Source organism: Lissotriton helveticus, chromosome 5_1, assembly GCF_964261635.1.
Source record: "Lissotriton helveticus chromosome 5_1, aLisHel1.1, whole genome shotgun sequence".
In the NCBI taxonomy this organism is placed as follows: Eukaryota; Metazoa; Chordata; class Amphibia; order Caudata; family Salamandridae; genus Lissotriton; species Lissotriton helveticus.
The window spans coordinates 1,939,598,608-1,939,624,301 of NC_136065.1; the positions used below are offsets into that span (position 1 = coordinate 1,939,598,608).

Genomic DNA, 25,694 nt, shown 5'->3' on the forward strand with positions numbered 1-25,694 from the left:
CAAATAGCTAAAAAACGAAGAGGTGCTCTGTAGTCACTGTTGCTAAAGCTTACCAAGCCCAATAAAAGCTGTGATGAATTTGCCTGAAACAGTGTATTACTTACTCAAAACCGGCCATAATATACGCACCAGCAATGCCATTATGGGGCTTTCCTATTTTGGAGGGCCATTTAACCCGCAAGGACCTACGCCACTGGTAAAGGCCAGGCATTGAGAACATTTGGGCATTTATTTCAGTATGGTACCATAAAAGACTTCCAAACACTAGTAGACAAATAGGAAAACCAAGAGGCCAGTTTCTGCTAAACAATAAGATAAAATACTCCATGTGAGAGCATTGGAAAATCACTGTAAATTAACCTCAAACGCATACAGTGATTAATTCAGTAAGCACAATGGGAAGTGGCCATAGGAGAGTTACATGGCTATATAAATCCATTCTAGAAAGTAGGAGAGTTTGCTCCAGAAACCTTGGGATAAATGGGAAAGATTGGTGGGATGTCCATTCTATGGCAAGACATGGCAAATGGCTTTGAAATATCCATGTGGGTGTCCTGCAAAGCACACCAAGTATATCCTATTAAATGTGATGCTCCGAACACCTCTCACTTCATATAAGCTAGGCCAGATATACCCTAAGGTCCATCTAGTTTGTCCCAAATGCAGTAATGAAGCAGCAAATTTCCATTACATGTTATAGAGCTGTACAGCACTGCAGCAATTCTGGTACACTATTAATGACAAGCATTAGAAATGCAATAGGTCTCGCATTTGATTGTGTTTGAGTTATTGGTGTTGTAAATGACAATGTCTTTTTCCCCATGTGTTATGAGTGTATGTATGAGGTGTGTAGTGTAATTATGTGGGTTAGATTGGAATTGTTGTGGAATTGTGTGGTTTGGAGTGAATTTGTGCATTGGAATTATGTGGCATAGTGTGCAATGTAATGATGAGGGGGTATTGAATGTACTGGAATTATATAGAGTGGGATTGTGTGTTATGGAGTGTAATTATGTGAAATAATATTTTGTGTTGTGGAGTGGTATATAGTGGAGTTTAATTATGTGGTGTGCTGTTGAATTTTGTGGTATGATGTGGATAACTGTAGTATGGATTGGATGCATGTGGTGTGTTGTGTAATTGTGTTATTGAGTTGAATTATGTGGTTTGATGTCAAATTATGTGGTGTGGTGTGGAAATGTGTGAAACCAACAATTGGTAAGCAATGGGTGGCCTTCAAGCCCCATGTATACAATATCTCTTGCACGCTGTTTTAGGCAAGACCTAACAAAGTAGGTCAATTCAGTGGACACTAACTTACATTAATGTCATTGACGAAACAAAGGGGCCCATTAGGATGTAGGACGGATTGCCACTGCCCACATGGCGGTTGTGATCCACCCTACATCCATCCCCGCCCACCACCCATTTACCCCCGCCATATTAGTATGGCGGGGGTCAAGGCGGCGGACGGGAAGACCGTCCGCCGCTTTTCCGCCCGGTTGACAAGTCGATCGGGCGGAAATGGGTTTAATATGGTGGCGGTGTCTGCTATACACCGCCATCCATATTAGCATGTTTCCGTGGGGCATGCGGATTTTGCTTTTGGGGCCCTGTTGCGGGCCCTAGGGTATTGGTAGGGTGGGGGGTGCACATGGGTGGTACCTATGGTACCCCCCGCATTGTCTTGGACATGGTGGCAGGCATTTCGCGGTGCCTGTCAGCTTGTGCATGACAATGCACGCAGTGCATTCCCCGCATTGTGGCGGGCGGTGCTGTGAGCATCGCCCGCCACAATGCTGGGAATGGAGGATGCCACCGCCATGGTGGTGGTAGCATCCTGATCGCCGGGGCGTGACTGCCGCACCACTGGGGGCCGGTCCCAGCACTGCTAGGGTGGCGGGCGGATGGAAGTCCGCCTGCCATCCTAATGGGCCTCAAAGTGTTCAATAGTACAAAACAGCATGCTGTAAATTAGTTTAATGGTTAAACTGTAAACAAATGTAGAGATGAAATGCATTCACGCAAGACTCACAAGGTGCGAGCCATGACTCAACTATTTACAATTAACTTTTACAGCAGTTTTGAAATTTCTTTTACAAACCCATAACTCGGAGTAACCTACATGAAGTTTAACATAAAATAACAAGATCAATATTCCAACCAATATTTACATGCTTTAGGTATATCACACATACATGTAGTAAATGTAGAAATGGAGATTGCGGCGAACTCCAGAGGGAAGGCAAGGTGGAGCATCTTAAGCTGCATTCTCTCAAACACAAACAAGGCATGGCATAATGACTTAAGGGCCGATTAGGATTGCGGTGAATCCGCATCCTCCGGGCCGGCGGAAGCCACCGCCGGCCTGGAGGATGCGGATTCACCGCCCTGGTGAGGGAAAATACCAACCGCCACATTACGATGGCGTTGGGATCAGCGGCGGACGGCAAGTCCGTCCGCCGCTGATCCGCGGTGGGTGTACGCAAATATGGCGGCGGTGTCTGCAAGACACCGCCAGCCATATTACGATGCAGGCGGAAACATGCTTTTTCACGGCGGCTTTTCCACCGTGGAAAAGCATGTGGTCTTTTGTTTTTGGGGGCCCGTTGCGAGCCCCCAAGGTGTCGGGGGGTGGGGGGTGCACATGAGGGGTACCTATCGTACCCACCTGCATTTGCATGCACAATGCGGCAGGAACCGCGCGGTGCCTGCCGCTTTGTGCATGCAAATGCACAGCATGCATATTTGACTCTGCGGCGGGTGCTGCTTAAAGCAGCACCCGCCGCAATGTCAAATATACGGGATGTGACCGCCAGGGTGGCGGTCACATCCTAATTCCAATGGAGGGACCGCCGCTGCCCCTGCAGACGGTCCCTCCACCTCGGGGGTGCGCCATACTAATAGGCCTTTATGTTCCTTTGGAATCAGATCATGACTGTAAGACATAGTGACTATTTTCAGAAACCTTCTCATGGTGCACACATTACTGACCCTGTCAATGAACCCAGTACATTTTGGAACAAATCCGTCCTTCATCAGGGGGTTGCCTCTGCAAATAAACAAAACATCTATTGTTTCATAAGCAGAAAACAACTTATGAAAATGCACATTATGAGAAAAAAGAAACTACAAACCACAAGATTTGTGTGCAAAGACTGTGATGCTTAACCAGGAAAAATGATCTTCAAAAAACCCTTTACGCATGTGCTAGTGATACGGAGTTTCCAAACCCTTGGCCACTACAAGAGAAAATCATAAATCCTAATCCACTGTTAGATAACTTTATTGTAAGCCTTATATGAAGCAGCATCCTAGTTGTTGTGCCATCTCATTAAAAGAACATGCTTCAGACTACAGCCGCAGGGTTCATTAAATCGTTACCGGAATTTGTGTTTCAAAACATGCAGCAAACTTAAAGTGCCGTAATTCTGAGATGCAAACTCAAGAAGTAGAAACTAATGTGATTCTTACGAAGTCAAGATGGCAAATAGGACTGCAGCGAGAATCAAATGAACTGCGACTGCTGCAAGATAAAACAACGAGGGAGCACAGAAGTGGATGCCTGCGTTGTCCCCAGGAAAAACATTCTTTAAATACCACATTAAAATAAATCCAAACATTGATGGGAATGACTTTTCAAGCCCAAAAACAAATTAACTACAGAAACACAAGCCAATTCCAAGAAGGCAACAAAAACAAAATGTGAATCGCATGAAGCCCGGCGTCCATGAATGGTGTGACAAATGCAGAATGCCTACAAACGAACTCCAGTTTGGGTGAATGCATAGTGGAAGTAAAGTGACATTTCGAAAACTGGCAGAAACACATACATCAGAACACGAGCCAAGGCAGGAAACAAAAAAAGGCTCAACCTAAAAACAATAGAAAGTGTCACTGGAAGAATGGATATTGGGAGTATCGACAGTGGCCTTTTGAGAATGCATACGCAACAAAAGAATCAAGAAGTAGCCACGAAGATTACAGACCTAGCACTGATAATAGCTAATAGGAGCATCACAATGAGATGGAAGTCTGCCAACCCCCTGGTCTGGAGGTATGGAAGCGAGAGGTGATATACTGGGCAGAAGCTGAAAGTAGAGCGCTTTAAAGAGATGAACAAAGAGGGCTGCGTAAGAAAACTATAGCGGGACACAGGAAGAATTAACTATGCTATAAAAAGATAAAATAGCCAATGACTACAGACAACTGTAAAAACCAGTAAAGGCCTATCAGGTTACACATGGGCAGGGAGCAATGTCACAATAGACACAAGAAAATTGACTGAGACAATCAGTTGGCCTCCTAGAGCAGACGAAAGAGCAAATACCAGATGTACGGCCCAGTGGAAGTAGTATTTCAAACAACTAAAGCTCCAAACAAATAAAAAAAAGTATGTCAATAGCAAGACTAGAAGCAATACCGTTGGGGGAGTTAAATTGACACATGACTCCTCAACATATAATGCAGTAATGCACCAAGTTAAGAATAGTTGTAAAGGTCTCCAGGGTAAATTTAGTTTGCCAGAGGGGGAACGTTATGAATGGTTTATAGAATATGTAGCAAGTTTGTTGGACTGCAAATAACAGAGAACTAACTTCGTAACATTTGGGTAGAGGATATGGGGTAACATCGAGAGCTCCGGCTATGGAACTGGGGAACCAGGTTTGAGTCTCGGGGTCGGCTCAACATCCTGTGAATCTGGGCAAATCACTTAATCTCCCCATGCCTAAAAAAAAATTAATGTATCCTTGTGTAATGTACCTGGTGTTCATGTAAAGTGCTCCAAAAGGTCGAGTTCAACCTATATAAAAGGGCAACAAAAAAACGATTGAGCAAAATAAATGGAACAATAGTCATATAGTAAATTCACTGTACCAAAAGAAGTGAAATAAGAATACTCTCTAAGAATCAGATTATATAATTGTTTAACACGTTCATGTAAAATTGCTTGGAAAATGTCAATTTATTTATTTATTTATTTATTTATTTGCACACTTGTACCGCGCTAGGAATCGACTCCCTGTGGAGTATCTCCACGCCTTTGGCAGCATCTGAGAGCAAAAAGGCCGTCTTATATTTTTAATTGCCCAACCAGAACTAGTAATTAAACAGGAAAGTTTTTAATTTTTTCCTAAAGGGAAAATGTTCCTTACATGATCTGATTTCATAAGGAAGTTCATTCCAAAGCTTCGGGCCTGCTACTGATAAAGCCCTTCCCCCTTGTCTTGTCTTCCAGAACCTGGGGACACATAACAATTCACAATCTCCAGATCTCAGAGATCTTGAGGGGATATATGGAATGAATTTTTTTTTTAAGTAATCAGGACCTTTACCAGTGAGGCACTTGTGGATGATGCAGCACGTTTTAAACAACACCCTCTGTTTCACTGTGAGCCAGTGAAGTTTATTTAGTAGTGGTTTTGAGGGAGTACGGGCCGGGGCATTGAGAACAAGGCGAGCAGCCGTGTTCTGCACAACTTGTAATCTGGCAATGATCCCCTCATTAGCGGCTAGCAACAAACCATTACAGTAATCCAGTCTACTCAACACGAGCGACTGAACTAGTGTTTTCCTGGTGGTATCAGGTAACAGGGGGAATACCCTTCGGAGAAGCCCAATAACATGGAAACAGGAGCTTACCACTTGATTAGAATGATGTTTAAGGGCGAGCTCCTGATCCAATTTAACTCCTAGATCTTTCACTACCACTTTGGGCTCAGGGACTGGGCCTAGGTCTTGAGGCCACCAGTCAGGAGTCCACAGGCGTTTGGCTTCCCCAAAGAGCATCACCTCAGTCTTAGAGACGTTACACTGAAGGAAGTTTGCTGCCATCCAATGTGCCACTTCTTTCATCCCTCGGGCAAAGGAGATACGTACTTCAGGAGTCATGGTTTTAAACGGAAAGAGGAGTTGAGTATCGTCTGCATACGATACGGGAATAAACCCGTGGGATCTCATGATGTTAGCTAGGGGTGCCACGTAGATGTTAAATAACGTTGGGCTCAAGCAGGAGCCCTGTGGCACCCCCTTTGAGATCTCCACCTCCTCTGACTGGTAAGGACCCAGTATGACTCTTTTGAGTACGTTCGGTGAAAAAACTCCTTAACCAGGCCAGCGCCTTGCCTCCCAGACCGATGTCAACTAGTCTGAAGGTCATGATCTCATGTGACACAGTGTCAAACGCCGCTGACAGATCTAAAAGCACCAGGATAACGGAGTAACCTTTATCCTGTAGCATATGAAGATGGTCAGCGACGGACAGCAAGGCGGTCTCAGTGCTGTGCCTTGGCCTAAACCCCGATTGGGAGGGATCTAGTCCCCCCGTATTTTCGATGTATTTGGATAAGTGATGATTTACAAACTTCTCAGTGAGCTTCCCTAAGAAAGGGAGGAGAGAGATGGGTCTCAAGTTTGTCAGGTCGGTCCAAGGAATGGAGTTGTTCTTCCGTAAAGGCCTCACCAGAGCGTGCTTCCAGTCAAGGGGGACTACCCCTGTACTCAAGGATAGATTGACGACCTGCCGAATTCCAACACCCAGATCGTCACTCAAAAGTGACATGACCCGTGCTGGAATAATATCTGAAGGGCACCCACTCTTTGTTTGGGTGATTAGAATGGTTATCTCCTCCATTGATATTGGCGGGAATTCTACAAGCTTATTAGCCTTGTTTTCCGCTGTGCTAATGTGTGGATGAACCATACTGTCAACAGTTCCCATGTTGTTAGGGGTGGATTTTGAGGCTAAGATCGTAGCGTAAATGCCTTCTATTTTTCTGACAAAGAACTGCGAGATGTTGTTACAGAGTTCCTGGGACTCAATCCCCTCTGTTTCACAGGCTGCGGGCTTGGTAAAAGTTTGTAAGATTTGATAGAGGGCTTTAGCATTTTTACCAGCTGCTGATAATTGGGCTGCTATATGATGTTTCCGAGCAGTCCGAATAGCTTTATGGTAGCTTTTTAGAGAATTCCTGTGATTATCTTTATCCTCTGCCTTACGTGTAACTCTCCATCGTTTTTCTAACTTCCTCGCAGTTAGCTTTAGTTGTCTAAGATCGTCTGTAAACCAAACTTCTTGTTTTGGGGCAGGCCGTGGTTTATATGTTCTAAAAGGAACAACATGATTTATAGTTGTGGTTACAGCTTCATTAAAATTGGCTAATGCAGTGGTGACATTGTCCCCACATTCAACCCAATTGGGTTCTGTGTAATAAAATGAGTTTACAAAATATTCACAGAGTCATTGATCATGATCAGTGGACATGGTGGTAGGGGAAGAGAAGAATGACACTGTGGCCCCGAAATGAAAATGTATGTTAAGAGGCAAGAGGTACACTGTGCTAGTCTAATTCGCATTTTGTGGAATTTCTCAATATTTTTATATTTTCAATCAAGGATTTATAAAGCGCGGCATAAAACCAGTTAGGGTATCAAGGCGCTGGAGTAGCTAACTACGTTGTTGTGACTTGTTCATTTTTACTGCCAGTTTGTGCAATTTTGTGTAATGTTTATTGATGGAAAACTGGTTTGCACAGAAAATGCCTTGCCGAGGTACATTTCTATTTGGACCAGACTCCTGTCTGCGTGTTGCCTGACTTTTTGTTATAAGTATGAATACTTGTGAAAAAGTCACATGAGATAATGCTGAACTACATTTTGTGCTGAAATAGTCATGAAAGTATGGAAACAAACCACTAGTTTCATACAGCTTGTAATTTCAGATAGTAAAACCAAAGTATGCTGCAGTTACAAACAGATAAATTGTTGCCATTACAATATTTTGGACAAATAAATACAACATGGTCATTACAATATTATGGAGCATTGTAGTAGTCTATAATAATTAGTGCAGTGTATAATAATTACATTCAAGAGTTAGTGTTAATAATGATCTGCAACATTACAGGATAACTACACTAACTCCTGCACATTATAATTAGAATTACAGCATTTTGTTCTCTCTCACCTATAACAAAACATTGGTTCATAGTGACATTTTGCACCTTTTCTTGTGCAGCCAATTGTGCTTCCACTATCATGGTTCCCAAGTGTCACACCTCAATTCCACCGCCATCTTCCAGGTTCTCCACACCCGTCATGGTAAGTTCCTTCTTTGACATTTCCAGTTCCAACGGAAATTAGATGTGCTGCTCAGTCATAAATCCTCTCAGAGTGTGGTATTACAAAAGTGCAGCATACATTGGCATCTTAACCTTTCCTCTAATTGTGCTTCAAAATTGCATTTTAGTGGCAGTCTGCATAAGCCATCATGTACTCTTCCACTCTCTCTCAATAATGGTGCACACTCTTTGCCAAGCTGTTTATCTCTAATGCCGTGCTCTACTATGGATTGAAACTGATATGTATTATACTCACTCACTCACTCTATTATCTTCTTTAGCAGGTGAAAAATTCTGAAATTCAAAGCTCTTCGGCTCTAAAGAGTAACAAGTATTTCTTCAGTTCAACCTAAAATTGCTGCCAAATACTGGAGACCTATAATGGGATGACTTCATGTTCTGTTGCCCCAGTTTTGTGGAGGATCTGCCTTGAAATGCTAAAAAGAATAGCAGAGGTGAAGCGTTCTGCATGATGATCAGATGACACTAATTCAAAAAAGCTAATATACACATAGGGTGAGGCTCCCTGGATATGTAGCGAAAAGCTTTGTAAAGTGTTGTGAAGTTGTGTGTGTGGACCAAAGCATGAGAGGCTACTGGGATTTCCTGGAAAAGGTGCAGGCGGTGTCACGCACAATGAGGTGGGACTTTGAGAATAGATTCTGTACCGGGATTTGGTGAAATGTGACCATATGGTATCCGGCATGTAGAAAGCTACATTCTGGCGAACAGTGAATACTAATTAAGCTATGGTAAGGATTATGTGTGAAAGTCCCTGTCGGAATATTTCCACACGCTTTCCTGTGGTTGGTATCCCAGTCAGGTTCTCTGTCTCAAGTGTTTCCACATGGCTCTTGATTTCACGTGTTTTTTGCTTTGGCGTAAAATCTCTATTCAGATGTCTGTGGTGAACCACTTTGCTGTGCATGTATGTTTCTGCTGTCCTCTCCAAACATATTTGGTACATTGTTTCTTTCTGTAACCTTCAGGATGTCTTGATTGTGAGCTCACCATGATAGTGACTGACTGATGACTGATGTCTCCTTTGTCCTAAGGCTCCAGTCGAGAACCTTCCTTGCCATGGAAGGAGTGATGGAAGAAGATGACCATAATGACTCCAGCAAGCCCCATCAACGGCTCGATGCTGACATAGAAATTGCAGTTCCTTGTAGCTCTAACTTTCAGGTGCACCAGGACTTAGATCGGGTTCAGCTTCAGAGATATGCTGTCAATATGGACTCTGCAAGGTGGGTAAATAGATGTAAATCACAAGTACCTCTGTAACTGTTCCAAAAGCCAAACCTATTCCATCTTCCAGTTTCAGCCAGAGGAGTGAGCACAGAGGTCGGGTGGGTTATTGAAAGTAGTGCTACATGTTTGTGTAGTAAGGTAGTTGTTCTTATCAGTATCATATAAACACATGTTTTATCACCATCAGAATGGTAACATGCTGCCATATACCATGTGAAATTAAGTTATTGCAACTCTTCAGTGATCTATCCAGAATTTAGATTTTCTTTTTTTACCTAACAGCCTATCCACAGATTTCCTGCTTACAGCCACTGATATCTCCCACCTTCCTTCTCTGAATGATGTGTCTTAAGATTCTTCATTCTACTGTGCCTCAATACATTCCGTGATTACTGCACCGTTCTTACAATACCACACACCTCCCCCTTATAAGTAAAATTTAGCAATAATATTCACTTATGACAGATATTTGCAAAAGTTGTACATATATAAGCTTGCTATTAACGACCATTTATAAATAAAATATATACCGCTTAACCATCTAGTTTATCCAGTTTTTGCAAATAACACACTGGATTTTGGATACGGAAAGGAGTACTCTCCACCCCATTTTGCTCATACTGCAGATCGCTTACTAGAGTATTGAAGATTGGGTCTTTTAAGTTTGGAGGTCGCATTGATGCACTTTGTTTTTGCTCTTCAGTGGGTACATTGCCGACCTTGGCTCGTCAATATAAGAAATTGTGGCAGGAATCTGTGATTGACATATATCGGATACCCGATTTTTGTGCCCTGATGAAGTCTGAGATTATTTGCCGATAGACGAAACATGTGTTGGCTCAACTTGTGGCTACCTGTTATGTTGAAGGATTGAAGCACACTTTATTTGGATATATATAAAAATGGAATAAAACATCATGAAAACGGCTTGAGAAGATTACTACTTGGACTTATTAAGATATTGCTTCTGTGACTGTGTCTCAGGACTTTGAATTTTGTTTTGTACACTTATAACACTTGATGTCGAGCATCACTTTCAAGCCTTGACTTTGCTAAGCATCTGCACTTATATCTGTGCACAGCGGTGAGCCACAGATTTGTTGAGTACACACTGTTCCACACAGAGTTTTTTATAGCTTGAGCCTGCCTGTCTCCTCAAACTCTGAAGAGAACACTGTCATGCCCCAAGCCCCCTCCTAGTGCGCTAGCCCTTTAAACATGCACTATATAGGTGTCCTTAACCCAGGGAGCGACGCTTCACGTTCTTGCGTCTAGCTCCGTTGGGTTCGTTCCTGTGCCTGACTTCCTGTGCCTGACTTCCGGTTTCTCTTCGTCTTGGTGTTTGTCCGTTCTGAGAGTTCCTCGGCTCTGTTTGGTTCGTCCTGAGCCTTACTCGGCCGTCGCTCTCTTATGCATAGTGTCTCTCCACCGCGCTTGTGTGCATTTCGACACTTCCAGTGTCGCTTCTCAAGTAGGCTGCTTTGCAGTATTCTATTGTCTCGCCCGGCGGCCGGGTTTAACTCCGCCATCCGGCGAGATTTCATTCCCTTACCCTCTGCCTCATTGCAGCTCCGCTTGTCAGCCGGGCTTGGCTCCGCTGACGAGCCGGGCATCCTCCCTCTGCTTTTGTCCTCATTTGTATTCCGCTCCGCTTGTCAGCCGGGTTTGACTCCGCTGACAGGCCGGGCACACACTCTCCCTCCCTTTGTCTTGCCTCACCGGGTTGCTCCGCTGCCAGCCGGGTTTTGCTCCGTTGGCGGCTGGGTTGTTTACCGGTGAGCTTACTTAGTTAGTTAGGTCTTTTCCTTTTTCCCTGCTCATACCTAATTCATTGGGGTTCATAAGTTCTGGTGTCTTATCACCTCCCTTGGACTTGAATACTTGCGTGGACCATTGAGGAGTGGGATACAGATTCATGTTCCAGAAATACGGTAACAGCGCATTCCCGCGCTGCATATTATATTGTTATAAGTGATACTGTATTTTGGTTTTGACTCCTTGTTTTGATCATTATAGATGTTGTTTTCACCATCAAGACTACTGAAAATCGAATGCTTGTAATCAGAATATCCTTTGAGGTGTGCTTCGAGGCTGTTAAGACAAAAGAGCAGAGTGAGCAAGATATATTGTTAGTCACTCACTACACAAGTATACATTGGGTCCGTAGACTTATAAGGGTATTGTCTTCTTCACTGCAGCTCCAGTTATATCCCTTTCCAGAGGTTTTCCCATATGCATTCAGGGACAGCAACATACAAACATCTAGGTATGTAAGGTTATGTCATGAACTTGGGAATGTGATTGTCCTCTTCAGATTGAAGAATATAACTCTTTACATTGCAGTCTCTCCTGATTACCAAGTCCACACGAAGGTTGAGACGACCAGTCTGAAGACCCTCAACACCCACTTGTTACCCCAACCTTTCCTTGTTTTGTTTCCCTGTTTTCCCCTGGCTTGCCTCCTGTGCTCTAGTGCTTGATAGAGTGGAAGGCAGCAGGGGAAGGCTGTGGATTATACTTCGGATTCCTGACGCTCCTGCAGAATCGTCGTGTATCCTTTACAGAACGTGAAGCCCAAGTGGTTAGTTCTGCCCGAGCGTCATGGATCTCGAAGCGGTCACGCTGGCGGATGTGGCAGGTATGTTGGGTAATCTGCAGGTTGAGACTCAGACATTGATGGCCAGAATGGACTCCCTGCAGAGACAACAGACTTCTAGTGCCACAGGAGGAGGGCCATCGGTAGTGCAGGTGACTACTCCACATTCGATACCTCTGGCACCCCCTGAGCGTTTTGCAGGAGAAACAGCGCGATGCGCGGCTTTCCTCAGTCAATGCCAATTACATTTCTCCTGCAAGGCTCAATGTTTTCCCTCCGACCAGGCCAAGGTAGCCTTTGTAATTTCTTACCTCAGTGGTTCTGCAGCTGATTGGGCTATACCCTTAGTAGACAGAGATGACCCCCTGTTACATAATTATGCAGCTTTTCGACGGGAATTTCGTAAACTCTTCGATAGACACATGTATACTCATTCTGCCGATACTGAATTATTGGAACTAAAACAGGGTACTCAGGATCTGGTGGCCTATATTACTAAGTTTCGCCGGTTGGTGATTGAGTCCGATTGGCCGGAGGAAAAACGCAGTACCATGTTCTACAGGGGGTTGCGGGAAGAACTGAAAGACGCCCTGTCCCAGATAGTCGATCTTCCTACCTCTTGTAGTGCTCTCATAGATTTGGTAGTGAGGATAGACCATCGTTTGCATGAACGAAAGAAAGAGAAAGGGAAGCATGAGTATCGGTATGTTGCTCTGAAGGATAAAAAACCTGCCCCAGAAAAAGCCACGGAAGACAGCGAACCCATGCAGATAGGCATAGTCCGAGGTCCTCTGACTTCCGAGGAAAGACAGAGAAGACGAACTCTTCGGTTATGTCTGTATTGTGGGAAAGCGGGTCATTTCCTAAGAGAATGCCCAGTCAAACCCGCTCAGTCCAAGGTGTCGGGAAACTAGTCAGCCTGAGTTCTTGTGAGACGAGGAACTCAGGTAGGTCTGGACTAACGGTCTCTTCTTCCGACTATACGTACGCTCCTACTAACCATTTGTATATACCAGCATATCTCACACAAGGCACTCTTGGTTTACACGTATTGATAATGGTAGACTCTGGGGCTTCTGGAAACTACATGGACAGGGAATGGGCTAGGGAGAATATGATAGCCGACACTAAGAAGGAGATTGCCAGTAATGTCACTACCATCGATGGCAGTCCCCTTCTTTCCGGTCCGGTTACTCATCACACCAACCCGATGCACATGGTTATAGCACCTGATCATCATGAGGATATAATGTTTGATTTAATTTGTTCCCCACAGTTCCCTGTGCTTCTGGGTATCCCATGGTTAAGAACGCAAAATCCTGTCATCAATTGGGAAACATCCACTATAACCTTTCCTCCGGTGGTTCTGGGGCCTGTTGCAGGAGTTTCTCATAGAGAGGCACACACAGCCGCGGAGGGTAAGGAAGACTGTCCTGTCCTACCATCCTGTTACCATGCATTGCAAGCAGTCTTTGATGTACAGGAAGCGGAGGGTCTTCCGCCGCACCGTGTCTACGACTGCCGTATTGATCTCGAGGCAGGAGCCAGAATACCATGTAGCAGAGTGTATGCACTCACTGAGAAGGAGAACGTGTATTTACGGGAATATCTCGACTCTATGCTTGAGAAAGGTTTCATCAGACCTTCACGATCCCCGGCCTCTTCGTCCTTGTTTTTTATTCCCAAAAGGGAAGGGGGCCTGCGGTGTTGCATCGATTACAGGAAGCTTAATGAAGTGACCATAAAGAACCGATACCCTCTTCCTCTCATAGCCTCCCTCCTTGACAGAATACGCAATGCCCAATATTTCACCAAGTTGGACTTGCGGGGCGCCTATCACCTGGTACGAGTCAGGGAGGGAGACGAGTGGAAGACGGCGTTCTGCACTAAGTATGGTCTCTTCGAGTACCTTGTAATGCCCTTTGGGCTCTGTAACGCCCCAGCGGCGTTTCAATTCTTCATAAATGAAGTCTTGAAAGACATTCTTGATGACTACGTCATTGCCTACATTGATGACCTGCTGATCTTTTCCTCTACCTTGGAGACACACCAACAACATGTCCATAACGTGTTGGAACGGTTACTTAACAATCAATTGTATTGCAAGTTGGAGAAATGTACTTTTCACACACAGGAAGTTCCGTTCCTAGGATATATAGTTTCCCCGGGTGGCCTGCGCATGGATCCCTCCAAGGTGGAGGCTGTATTGGCATGGCCGGCTCTGCGGACGATTAAAGAGGTCCAGAGTTTTATAGGGCTGGCCAATTTCTATAGGAGATTCATTCGCAACTTCTCGGACTTGGTATCGCCCATAACCTCTTTGTTGAAAAAGGGGGTTCCTTTCGTCTGGTCCGGTGAGGCAGAGCGTTCCTTCCAGATGTTAAAGGAAGCTTTCACTAGTGCCCCGGTGCTGCTTCATCCCGACCCTGCTCTGCCCTTTGTGGTGGAGGTAGACGCCTCGCAAGTGGCAGTGGGAGGTGTTCTATCTCAGGCGGATGCAGTGTCCGGTGAGTATCATCCAGTGGCTTATTACTCGCATAAACTCTCCCCTGCGGAATACAATTATGCGGTAGGGGACAAGGAACTTCTGGCCATCAAGAAGGCATTCGAGGAGTGGCGGCAGTATCTCCTAGGTGCAAGACATCCTGCGGTAGTCTACACCGATCACCGCAATCTCCAATATCTGAAGTCAGCAAAGGCACTTTCCATGAGACAACTGCGTTGGGCTCAGTTCTTTAGTGAATTCGACTTCACTGTGCAGTACAGACCAGGCAAACGTAATGGGAAGGCAGATGCACTCTCACGGTTGGGATTCGATACTCCTATCGATCCCATTGAGCCTACATCGATTATCCCTAGAAGGAATATCGTAGGAGGTACTAGGTCGGAGGAAGAGTTCTTGGCACAAGTCAAGTGTAGTCAAGCGTCAGCAGACATGCTGGCTCTAGTGGGTTCACAAGACACGACCAAGAAGGGAGACCTGGTGTGTGTACAAGGGGGAGTGGTTATACCGACAAAGAACCTCCAAGACCAGGTCATGCAGTGGTATCATACACATCCCATAGCGGGCCATCCAGGGATTAAGAAGACCGTTAGCACTGTGCGTGAACGTTATTGGTGGCCTACCATGTTGGCAGACATAGAACACTTTGTGAAGACCTGCTATGTGTGTGCACAGACTAAGGTTTCTCGCCTCAACCCTGTAGGCCTTCTCATGCCATTACCTCCCCCTCCCGGTCCCTGGCATACGGTGTCCCTTGATTTTATAGTGGAACTACCGCTCACCAAGGCAAAGAACACTACGCTACTGGTGGTGGTGGATATGTACACCAAGATGGCTCATTTCGTACCATTACAACGTCTCCCCACAGCAGTGGAATTAGCCGCCATATACATGCAACACATAGTGCGGCTTCATGGTTTTCCTTCTGCATTGGTTTCCGACAGAGGAGCCCAGTTTGTGTCAAGGTTCTGGAAGGGTCTGTGTTCTTTGCTTCAGATAGACGTCCGTCTGTCCTCAAGTCACCATCCACAGTCAGATGGACAGACGGAGAGAGTCAATCAGTGTTTTGAGCAATACATAAGGAATCAGGTGTTGCAGTCTCCAGTGGACTGGGATGAGTTGGTTTGGTTAGCAGAAATCTCATATAACAACAGCACGCACTCCTCTATTAAGGTCTCTCCGTTCTTTTGCCTGTATGGTTATCACCCTAAATTGCTGCCCTCTGGTTGTTCCTTAGATTGTCCAACCCCTGCTGCTGCAGATAGAGTAGAAACGTTACATGAAATACAGAGGAAGGCATTGGAGAGTCTTGAGATGGCCAAGGTGAGATACACAGAGGGGGCAAACCTACACAGAAGACTAGAACCCATATACACACCAGGAGATGAGGTTTGGCTTTCCACCAAATACATTACTCTCGGGGGTCCACGCAAGTTCAATCCCAAATACATAGGTCCCTATAAGGTGGAAAAAATAATCAATCCTGTTGCCATACGATTACTGCTTCCACCTTCATTCAGGATTCATCCGGTTTTTCATGTTTCCCTACTAAAGCCGGTTGAGCCAGGGACTACGCTGCCAGCAAAACCTACTCCATTAACTCTGCAGGACTCGGAGGAATATGAGGTTGAATCAATCCTAGATTCCCGTAGAGTGAGGGGTACAGTTCAGTATCTGGTTCACTGGAAGGGATACGGTGTGGAAGAACGTACATGGGAACCCTTTTCCAACGTCCATGCACCCAGATTGTTACGGGCTTTCTATAAAAGATACCCTGACAAGCCAAAACCGGGTGGGGGTTGTTGTGGGGGGAGTATACTGTCATGCCCCAAGCCCCCTCCTAGTGCGCTAGCCCTTTAAACATGCACTATATAGGTGTCCTTAACCCAGGGAGCGACGCTTCACGTTCTTGCGTCTAGCTCCGTTGGGTTCGTTCCTGTGCCTGACTTCCTGTGCCTGACTTCCGGTTTCTCTTCGTCTTGGTGTTTGTCCGTTCTGAGAGTTCCTCGGCTCTGTTTGGTTCGTCCTGAGCCTTACCCGGCCGTCGCTCTCTTATGCATAGTGTCTCTCCACCGCGCTTGTGTGCATTTCGACACTTCCAGTGTCGCTTCTCAAGTAGGCTGCTTTGCAGTATTCTATTGTCTCGCCCGGCGGCCGGGTTTAACTCCGCCATCCGGCGAGATTTCATTCCCTTACCCTCTGCCTCATTGCAGCTCCGCTTGTCAGCCGGGCTTGGCTCCGCTGACGAGCCGGGCATCCTCCCTCTGCTTTTGTCCTCATTTGTATTCCGCTCCGCTTGTCAGCCGGGTTTGACTCCGCTGACAGGCCGGGCACACACTCTCCCTCCCTTTGTCTTGCCTCACCGGGTTGCTCCGCTGCCAGCCGGGTTTTGCTCCGTTGGCGGCTGGGTTGTTTACCGGTGAGCTTACTTAGTTAGTTAGGTCTTTTCCTTTTTCCCTGCTCATACCTAATTCATTGGGGTTCATAAGTTCTGGTGTCTTATCACCTCCCTTGGACTTGAATACTTGCGTGGACCATTGAGGAGTGGGATACAGATTCATGTTCCAGAAATACGGTAACAGCGCATTCCCGCGCTGCATATTATATTGTTATAAGTGATACTGTATTCTGGTTTTGACTCCTTGTTTTGATCATTATAGATGTTGTTTTCACCATCAAGACTACTGAAAATCGAATGCTTGTAATCAGAATATCCTTTGAGGTGTGCTTCGAGGCTGTTAAGACAAAAGAGCAGAGTGAGCAAGATATATTGTTAGTCACTCACTACACAAGTATACATTGGGTCCGTAGACTTATAAGGGTATTGTCTTCTTCACTGCAGCTCCAGTTATATCCCTTTCCAGAGGTTTTCCCATATGCATTCAGGGACAGCAACATACAAACATCTAGGTATGTAAGGTTATGTCATGAACTTGGGAATGTGATTGTCCTCTTCAGATTGAAGAATATAACTCTTTACATTGCAGTCTCTCCTGATTACCAAGTCCACACGAAGGTTGAGACGACCAGTCTGAAGACCCTCAACACCCACTTGTTACCCCAACCTTTCCTTGTTTTGTTTCCCTGTTTTCCCCTGGCTTGCCTCCTGTGCTCTAGTGCTTGATAGAGTGGAAGGCAGCAGGGGAAGGCTGTGGATTATACTTCGGATTCCTGACGCTCCTGCAGAATCGTCGTGTATCCTTTACAAACACATACTCACCAATATTCCTGCTTGCATTGAAGTTTCCCACCATTAGACGATTTTTACACATGCTTCACAGTATTGCCACGCTAAATTCGATGTCAACTGTTATTACGAAATGGCGTCTTTCAAATCCCCCAACTTTGACAAGACCAACGGTATGGTAACATCACTTTTAGAAAATTAAACGAAGTTGCAAGGTGGAAAAAGGTTCATTTAGAATATCCATGTTAAATGAGTACACTGAGGTAGGTCACAAACCTAGAGGAGGGATAAATGTCACAGTGACTAAGAGTTGAAGTCAAGGTTCCTTAAAGATGGGCAATGTATAGTCTTGCGCAAACACAATCTGGATATATCCAGAACATAGGTTTAATTTTAATAAAACCCCATTCTCCGATTCCCTGCTCACAGCCACTCATCAGTTCCTCTGTCTCTCTCAGTCTTCTTCCTCTGAAAGTATCTAAAGGTTCCCACTTCTGTGTATCCTCACTCCATTCACTGATGACCTCACTTTACTTAAGATTCTACCATAATAATTCCATATTTCCTTTTCCTTGATATGGAGATATTTTTCTCAAGTTATCACACTTTCAAAAAGATGATTAGTTTGCCTTAAATATCATGGCAAAAAGGTGGCTCAATAAACTGATGGAAATGTGGCTGTTGGGTCTCTGTTTATTTTAATCTTACTCTTACCCCCTGCGCCCTCCACCCCAAAGTAATTGAAGCTCTCTGTTTAAAACTTCACGTCAAGTGTGGTGTAAACTTTCTTTGGTAATAATATTTGCTGCAAACACTTTGAGGTGCATAAATTATGAGTCAATATTAAAGGGTAACTAAAATAAGGATTCATCAAATTGTAGACTTAATTCAAGCTTTCAATATTTAGTTGGGAAAACTAAATAAATCCAATGTTGTATGGTGCCAGCAGATTCAGCCACATAAACATCATGTGCTGTCATGGCATGTATAGTTGGATTTTTGTAGGGCAAAAAAGAACAATTTGGATGGAAGAAGAATTGTTTATTTTCTCTCATTTGTTGATTTTGCATAGCACTGACTGGCTCATAATAGTGAGAGATGGATAAGAAATAAAATAGTAGACTACTAAACAGCAAGTGGACTAGCAGAATTTATTAACCACTCATTTGGTGGAAAAGGAATGTCTTCAGGCCTTTCAGTGTATCCCAAAATCTGTATTGAGTTGAGGGGAGAAAATTCCAAAATGCACAACATCCCCAACTGTTTTCTGTCTTGATGGGTCGAGTAACAGGCGAGTGTGGCAGGCCAACCTTTGCCAACTGGTTGGATGGTGTGAAAGCATCAGATTTGAGTGGCAGTTACCCAGCTTTCAAACTGACCCTTGCGTTAATAAACCACTACAGAATAGTTTCCTAACTTGTGGACATTGCTTGATAGTTTTCATGTTGGAAATCTGTGGAGCTTGCAGGTGACCTTTAGCATATTAATCATTCATACAATAGCAACCTCCCCAACTGGTGAAAATTCTCAGAAAGTGGGTATTGTGCTGGGGAGGCCAAGTAGTGTGAGAGGCAATTTTAGCACATATTTAGGAAATTAGATCATGGCATCTAGCAGGTGTATGTGTGTGAACTCTCCTGAAGAGTTGACACCGCCATAACTTTTGCCTTGTAGCAAGTCAATTTTGCTTTGTAGCCATGTTAATGGATGAGACATGTTAGTCCTTCATGTGACAAAAGCGTTTTGTAGTGTCTTTCGAGGAGACCCTTTCTATGGTCTTCAATGTTGGAGATTAAGCTTTATTCTTGGGGAGTGGGTCAATTAACGGTGTCATACAAGCTATCTTTTGGTCCCTGAAGATGAGGCAGGACCATGTCTGGGACGGTATGAAAGAGAGTATAATCTTTTTTAGGTTTGACTTGGCAGTGCGGCTGTTGCCAGACCATATATGATCGAAAAGAGAGCTTTCATGGGTACACCTGAAAAGGGCTGTGGTGCCCACCAGTTGTTAGTTCATCTTGGTTAAGTTGTGTGTCAAAAGCTGTGTGCTTCCACAGGATAAGTGGTTACCCTGCAAATAGTTGTTATGATTTGTTTTTCCAGCTGCTTGAACGAGATTCTTTATCAATGAAAGCCATTGTGTTTAACCCATCGGTCAAACACATGCCACTGTGATGAATGAAGCTATGTCTTAAAGGTTAAGCAAATGCCACAAAAATGCTATTAAACAATGTCTCATAGATAATTAGATAACTTGGGAGTTAGTTCTTATCTGATTGCCCTGTGTTGAAGCTTATGCTCAATACAGCAGAGCTTTGTTGGTTATGATGTCAAGGCAATGACCAACACTAAATGCTACATTTTTTTATCATGACAAATTACCATAAAGTCAGTGTGGCTGGTCCTTTTTTTGTGAAAAGGCTATGTTAAAGTCAAAAGGCTTTCAGGGTGGATTAGTATTACTCTATTAAAATCTGCAGATATGTATTTCGTTACATGGAATCTTACAGTCTACCATAGTAGACAAGTGGTTTAGTGATATTTGACAATCTGTGGTGATATAAGATTCGAAACTATGATAATCCTTGTTAGTCACTATTAGGAGACCTACCCCCAGATGCATCAAGCATCCATTTTGCGATTCCTTATTAGCGAAAAATAAGGATTCACTAATAAGGAATTGCAAAATGCCATGCATCAAGAACTTGCTTTAAAAATAGCGATTTCTTAAAATTCCTTAATTGCGACTCACAAATTGCGAATCGCAATTAAGGAATACCTCCCAATTCATTCCTATGGACCTAGAGGCCCATAAGAATGAATAGGAAGACATTCTCAATTCGCGATTAGCAATTAGCGAATAGCAAATTGAGAATGCAATTTCAAGGGTGCAGGGGTGTCAAAAGGACACCCTGTTACACCCCTGAAATCTGCATATGGGTACATCTTGCACACACACAGGCCCTAAGGGCATGTGTGTGTGTAAAATGGAACTTTGAAAAATGCACTTTAGTGCATTTTTCAATGTTTTTGCAAATTACCATGAAGTTCAACTTCATGGTAATTTGCTACTCCTATTTGCGAAATCGCTATTTTTTTTAGTTTGATGCATTGCATTTAAGGAATCTCAATTTGGGATTCCTTAAATGCCATCGCAATTTAAGGAATCTCAATTTAGAGATTCTTTAATTGCGATTTTTGCATTTGGGATGATGCATCCCAAATGCAAAAATACCGGTCGCAGAGGGACAGATTCTGAGAATCTGCCCGTTTGCGACCTGTTTTTTGCTTGATGTATCTGGGCCCTAGTATGCTTTGTCAACTGTAATTTTATTTACATTTCTAATTCTATGACCATATGCATGATGAATTCCTTGTTGAAAAGCTTACAATCAATACTGTAGGGTATACACCTGTTACAACGCATTTTTTACTCCGCACTACCATTACAACGCGACCATTACTCCGCATACCATTACAACGCATTGCGCTGGGGGGCGCTCTAGGATAGGTAATAAGTATAATTTACTATCCAACACCTTCCCTAGGGTCCACGGGGACTGGAGTTAGAATAGTAAATTATACTTACCACTATCCAGCGCCCCAAGGCGCTATGCGTTGTAACGGTATGCGGAGTAAAAGTCGCGTTGTAATGGTCTGCGGAGTAAAAGTATGCGTTGTAACGTCATACATCCATACTGTAGGTATGAGTTGATTATGGTGACAAGAGTACAGATCTGATTGTTTTACTGGTAAACGTTATGTCTGAAGCCATAGGTCTGATCTCTTTATTATAAAACTTTTATGACAAAGGAAGTAGGTTTGGCTTATTTCTTGTGAAAGTATTTTTAAAGCCAGTATGCCTTTAAAGTGTATTGTTATCACGCTGTTGCAGGCTGTAGACAGATATTTTGTTACATGAAATGTCACGGATTACAATAGCAGGCAAGGGTTTTGGTGTTTGTTATCCCCTGTGGCAAACTTTGCAGTTAGAAGATATTAAATGTGAATAGGCTTGTTAGGCCCTTTTGAGACGGGTTGTATATTGTTTTGCCAACTGTAATATTGTCCATGTTTCTAATTTTGTACCTGTATGCATGATGGATTGCTAGCAAGCCAAAGGTAAAGGCCTTATTAGGCCCAGGGATAAGGTATGCCAGATTTAATAGGTTTGCTCTTATGAACGGTTATAAGAAAGCCAGATGGCCTTACTTATTTATTATGAAAAGCATGTGTAAAAGGCAATAGGCTTTTAACGGTGGATTGTTAACATACTGTGGTCAACGCCTGTTTGCAGGTATTTTTTTTAATGAAAATCTCACAGATTACCATAGTAATCAAGGGTTTGGTATTTGCGACTTCCTGTGGGAATAGAAAGTGGCTACGCGGAGAGCTGAGCGAGCTTGGAGGAGAGCCTATTGCCCTACACTAAAAACCGCTTATCTCTCTGCTCTCCAGATCTACAAAAAAGCCATACTTGAGGCCAAGACAGCTTTCTACACTAACAGGGTTTTAATGGCCGAGTCCCAGTCCAAAGAAATCTTTGCCACGGTGCACAAATTAGCTGCATCCAACAGAACCACGGCCACGATCCCCCCTTCCCAACATCTATGCAACTCGCTCAATGCTTTTTTTTTTGAGAAGGTTGCCAAAATCAAAATTAACATTCCCCCCCCTCACCAACTTTCGTCAATCCCTCCCCCCTCCCACTGCCACCAAACTAACCACCATTCCCCCTCTGACCATGGACTCTCTTCCCCCGTTGCTTCAACGGGTAAAATCTGGCTCTCCTCTGGACTTCGGCACTGCCCACATTCTTAGAGAAATCTACCTAAACTGCCCTGCCCCCCCCTCACTCTCCTCAACGACTCGCTTAGCTATGGCATCGTCCCCAACTTTCACAAAGCAGCGGTCGTTATTCCCATCCTAAAAAAACATGATGTCGACCCGTCATCCCCCTCCAACTACCGTCCCATCTCCCTACTGCCCTACTTGGGAAAGGTTTTGGAAACTCACGTCACCACCAATGTGGAAGCGAATCACTGTCTCTCCTCCCGTCAGGCAGGCTTCCGACCGCTACACTCCACGGAGAAGGTAGTGATTTCGGTAATGGATGGACTTCGCGAAGGCATTGACACCAATCTCTCGCAGGCCCTTATCCTTTTGGACCTGTCCGCCGCCTTTGACACGATGGACCACTCCACCCTCCTCACCCGTGTCAAGGCGGCGGGCATAGAGGGCTCAGCCCTTTCATGGGTTGAGTCCTTCCTATGCGATAGGGCTCAAGCGGTCCACCTTGCTGATTTCACTGCCGCTCCCCGCAAAGTGGAGTGCGGCGTCCCCCAGGGTTCGTCACTCTCTCCCCTTTTGTTTAACCTATACATCTACCCCCTTATTTTTATGTTGCAGCAGCTGGAGGTCACGGTGTTCAACTATGCCGATGACCTCCAGCTAATCTTCAATCTCTCCCACTCCCCTTCATCCGCTCAGAACATCCAAACTGTTATGCTATTCATTCAGGACTGGATGAACTGCAACCACCTCAAGCTTAATCCAGACAAGACTGAGCTAGTCTTGACCGGAGGTGGCTGCAGTCCATGGTCCCCGTCCTTTTGGCCCCCCTCACTTGGTACCCCTCCACTCCCGGTCCCTAAAGTCAGGACCCTTGGGATGCTGCTAAATGCACAACTTTCTGTACATTCCCACGTTAGCTCAGTAGTATCCTCCTGCTTCTTCTCCCTCAGGATAATCAGGAAAATATCCCGTTTCTTCTCCCTTCCGGCGCTAAAGGTCATCATAATGGCTATGGTGCTTTCGCGCCTTGATTATGGAAACATAATCTATAATGGCGCACCGGCCTATGCCATACATCGCCTGCAGCTGGTGCAGAACCAGGCTGCCCGCCTGATCTCTGGACTGCCCAAATACCATCGTGCCACCCCATTGCTGAAGGCCCTGCACTGGCTGCCTGTGAGAGAACGATCCCTATTCAAACTGGGCTGCCTCACTTACCAGGCCAGGATGGGCACTGCTCCCGAGTTTATCAACTCTGCCATCAGCCCCTACCTACCGGGCAGAGAACTTCGTTCAACCCACATGGCACTCCTGACCGTACCCCGCTTCAAGAAAAAGAAAGCTGGCGGGGCAAAATTTGCGACCCTAGCACCAACTTTCTGGAACTCTCTCCCCTTGGGGCTCCGTACCTCATCCTCTTACTTAGAGTTCCGGAAAAATCTTAAAACTTTTCTCTTTTCCCGCGCCTTCTCTACTTAAACTCTTTGCTGCTACCTGCTGGCCGTAACCCTTAAAAGCGCCATGAAACCGCTTGGTATAAGTGCGCTCAATAAATGTTTTTAAATTCAAATTCAAATTCAATAGAAGATTTGGAGTGTGTTAATCCTTATCAGGCCGTCTGCGGAGGGAAGGAATATGGTTTTGACAATTATAATTTTGCATATATTTGTAACTATGGGCCATATGTGTCAAGAAAATTTGCATTCGCAAAGGCCTTTGCGAATGCGAATTTGCTAAATGGAATGTATTAAGAAAATTTTGGTGCAAAATAAGGAATCGCAAAATTTGCGATTCCTTATTTTGCAATTGCATTTAAGGAATCGCAAATTTTGCGATTCCTTAAATGCAATGTATGTAGCAAAAAAAATTAGCAAAATGCCCTTAAGGAATCGCAAATTACCACTAACTTCTAGTTGGTGGTAAGTTGCGAATTCCTTGACAAATGCACATTTTTGCATTTTTCAAAGTGCCATGTGACGCAAATACATGCCCTTAGGGCATGTATGTGCGCCACATGTGCACCCATGCATATTTCAGGGGTGCAACAGGGTGTCCTTTGGACACCCCTGCAATCTTGAAATTATACTCAATTTGCGATTTGCAAATTGCGAATCGCAAATTGAGAATAACTTCCCATTCATTCCTATGGGCCTCCTGGCCCATAGATATGAATGGGAAAGTAATCCTTAATTGCGATTCGCAATTTGCTAATCGCAATTAAGGAATCGTCAAAAAAAAGCGATACCGTACATACACACCCATTTGCGATTCTCAAATAGCGATTTCTTAAAAATCGCTATTTGAGAATCACAAATGGGTATCTTGATACATATGGCCCTATATTACTATGTACCTGGTGATCGCCGTGTGCACAATGCAGTAAACCTGAGTTGATTATGATGATAATCTCATGAGAAAGGCTATAGCCTGATTGGTTCAATGGGAAACGTTATGCCAGATCACATAGTTATGATCTGTTTTTATAAAAGTTACGCCAAAGGTAATAGGCCTCATTTTCTTTATTAGGAAGCACAAATGTTTAAGCTAATATCCGTTTAAGGGTGGATGTTAGTGTACTGCGTTAAGCTTGCAGACATGTATTTTGACACTTGAAATCTTACAGATTTCTTTTGTAGGCAAGGATTTTGTTGTTGATTACTCCCTCGGTGTTTCCCAAACTGTGGGTCCCGACCCACTGGTGGTTCGCGAAAGTCCAAGCAATAAATAAAGAAGCCTTTAAATTGTGTATTTATCTTGTCATGTTTGCTTCGCTTCAAAGGCACAGACCAGGCTATCTCTTCTGGCAAATTGCAGTTTAAAAAAAAGAAATGGATTCGGTGCTTACAAACTCCACTCATTTTACAGTCAGAGAAGAAAAGTAAAGTAAATTATGTGACAATCTTGCATGTGGGTACGGAGAGGCAATAGGATGTTCTTTTTTGTAATACTCAACAAAATGTAAATTCCTGTAAATTAACTATGCCCATTCAGCAGTGAGGAATGTAAAATTGAAGCACATTTTGTTTTTGTAATTCTGAAAAGGTGATGGAAACAAAGATTTCAATAGCATCAAAACAAATCAAGGCACTTTCCTTGGTGGTGCACACATGATAAATATTCACTGAAACACGATTTCCCCACATTATCATTTGTGTGCAAGATAATGTTAGCAGTAAAACTGTATGTCTGTGCGAATTAGGTAGCCATTTCAATGAAAAATGTGCTGCCTGTAAATGATAGTTT

The 25,694-nt window shown here is 44.2% G+C and overlaps 1 protein-coding gene across 3 annotated transcripts in view; it reads left to right on the forward strand.

Annotated features, from left to right (window-relative positions):
- LOC144756070 (uncharacterized) overlaps positions 1 to 25,694 on the forward strand; it is a 150,226-nt gene that overhangs the window by 18,289 nt on the left and 106,243 nt on the right. Inside the window, exons 3-5 of one of the 3 annotated variants that reach the window (XM_078645577.1) lie at positions 8,018 to 8,100; positions 8,402 to 8,636; positions 9,176 to 9,367. In XM_078645577.1, the coding sequence (XP_078501703.1) occupies positions 9,201 to 9,367 (167 nt within the window). In that variant the 5' untranslated portion in view covers positions 8,018 to 8,100; positions 8,402 to 8,636; positions 9,176 to 9,200. The remainder of the gene's footprint in view (positions 1 to 8,017; positions 8,101 to 8,401; positions 8,637 to 9,175; positions 9,368 to 25,694) is intronic. The other 2 variants (XM_078645578.1, XM_078645579.1) reach the window with 2 other exon arrangements.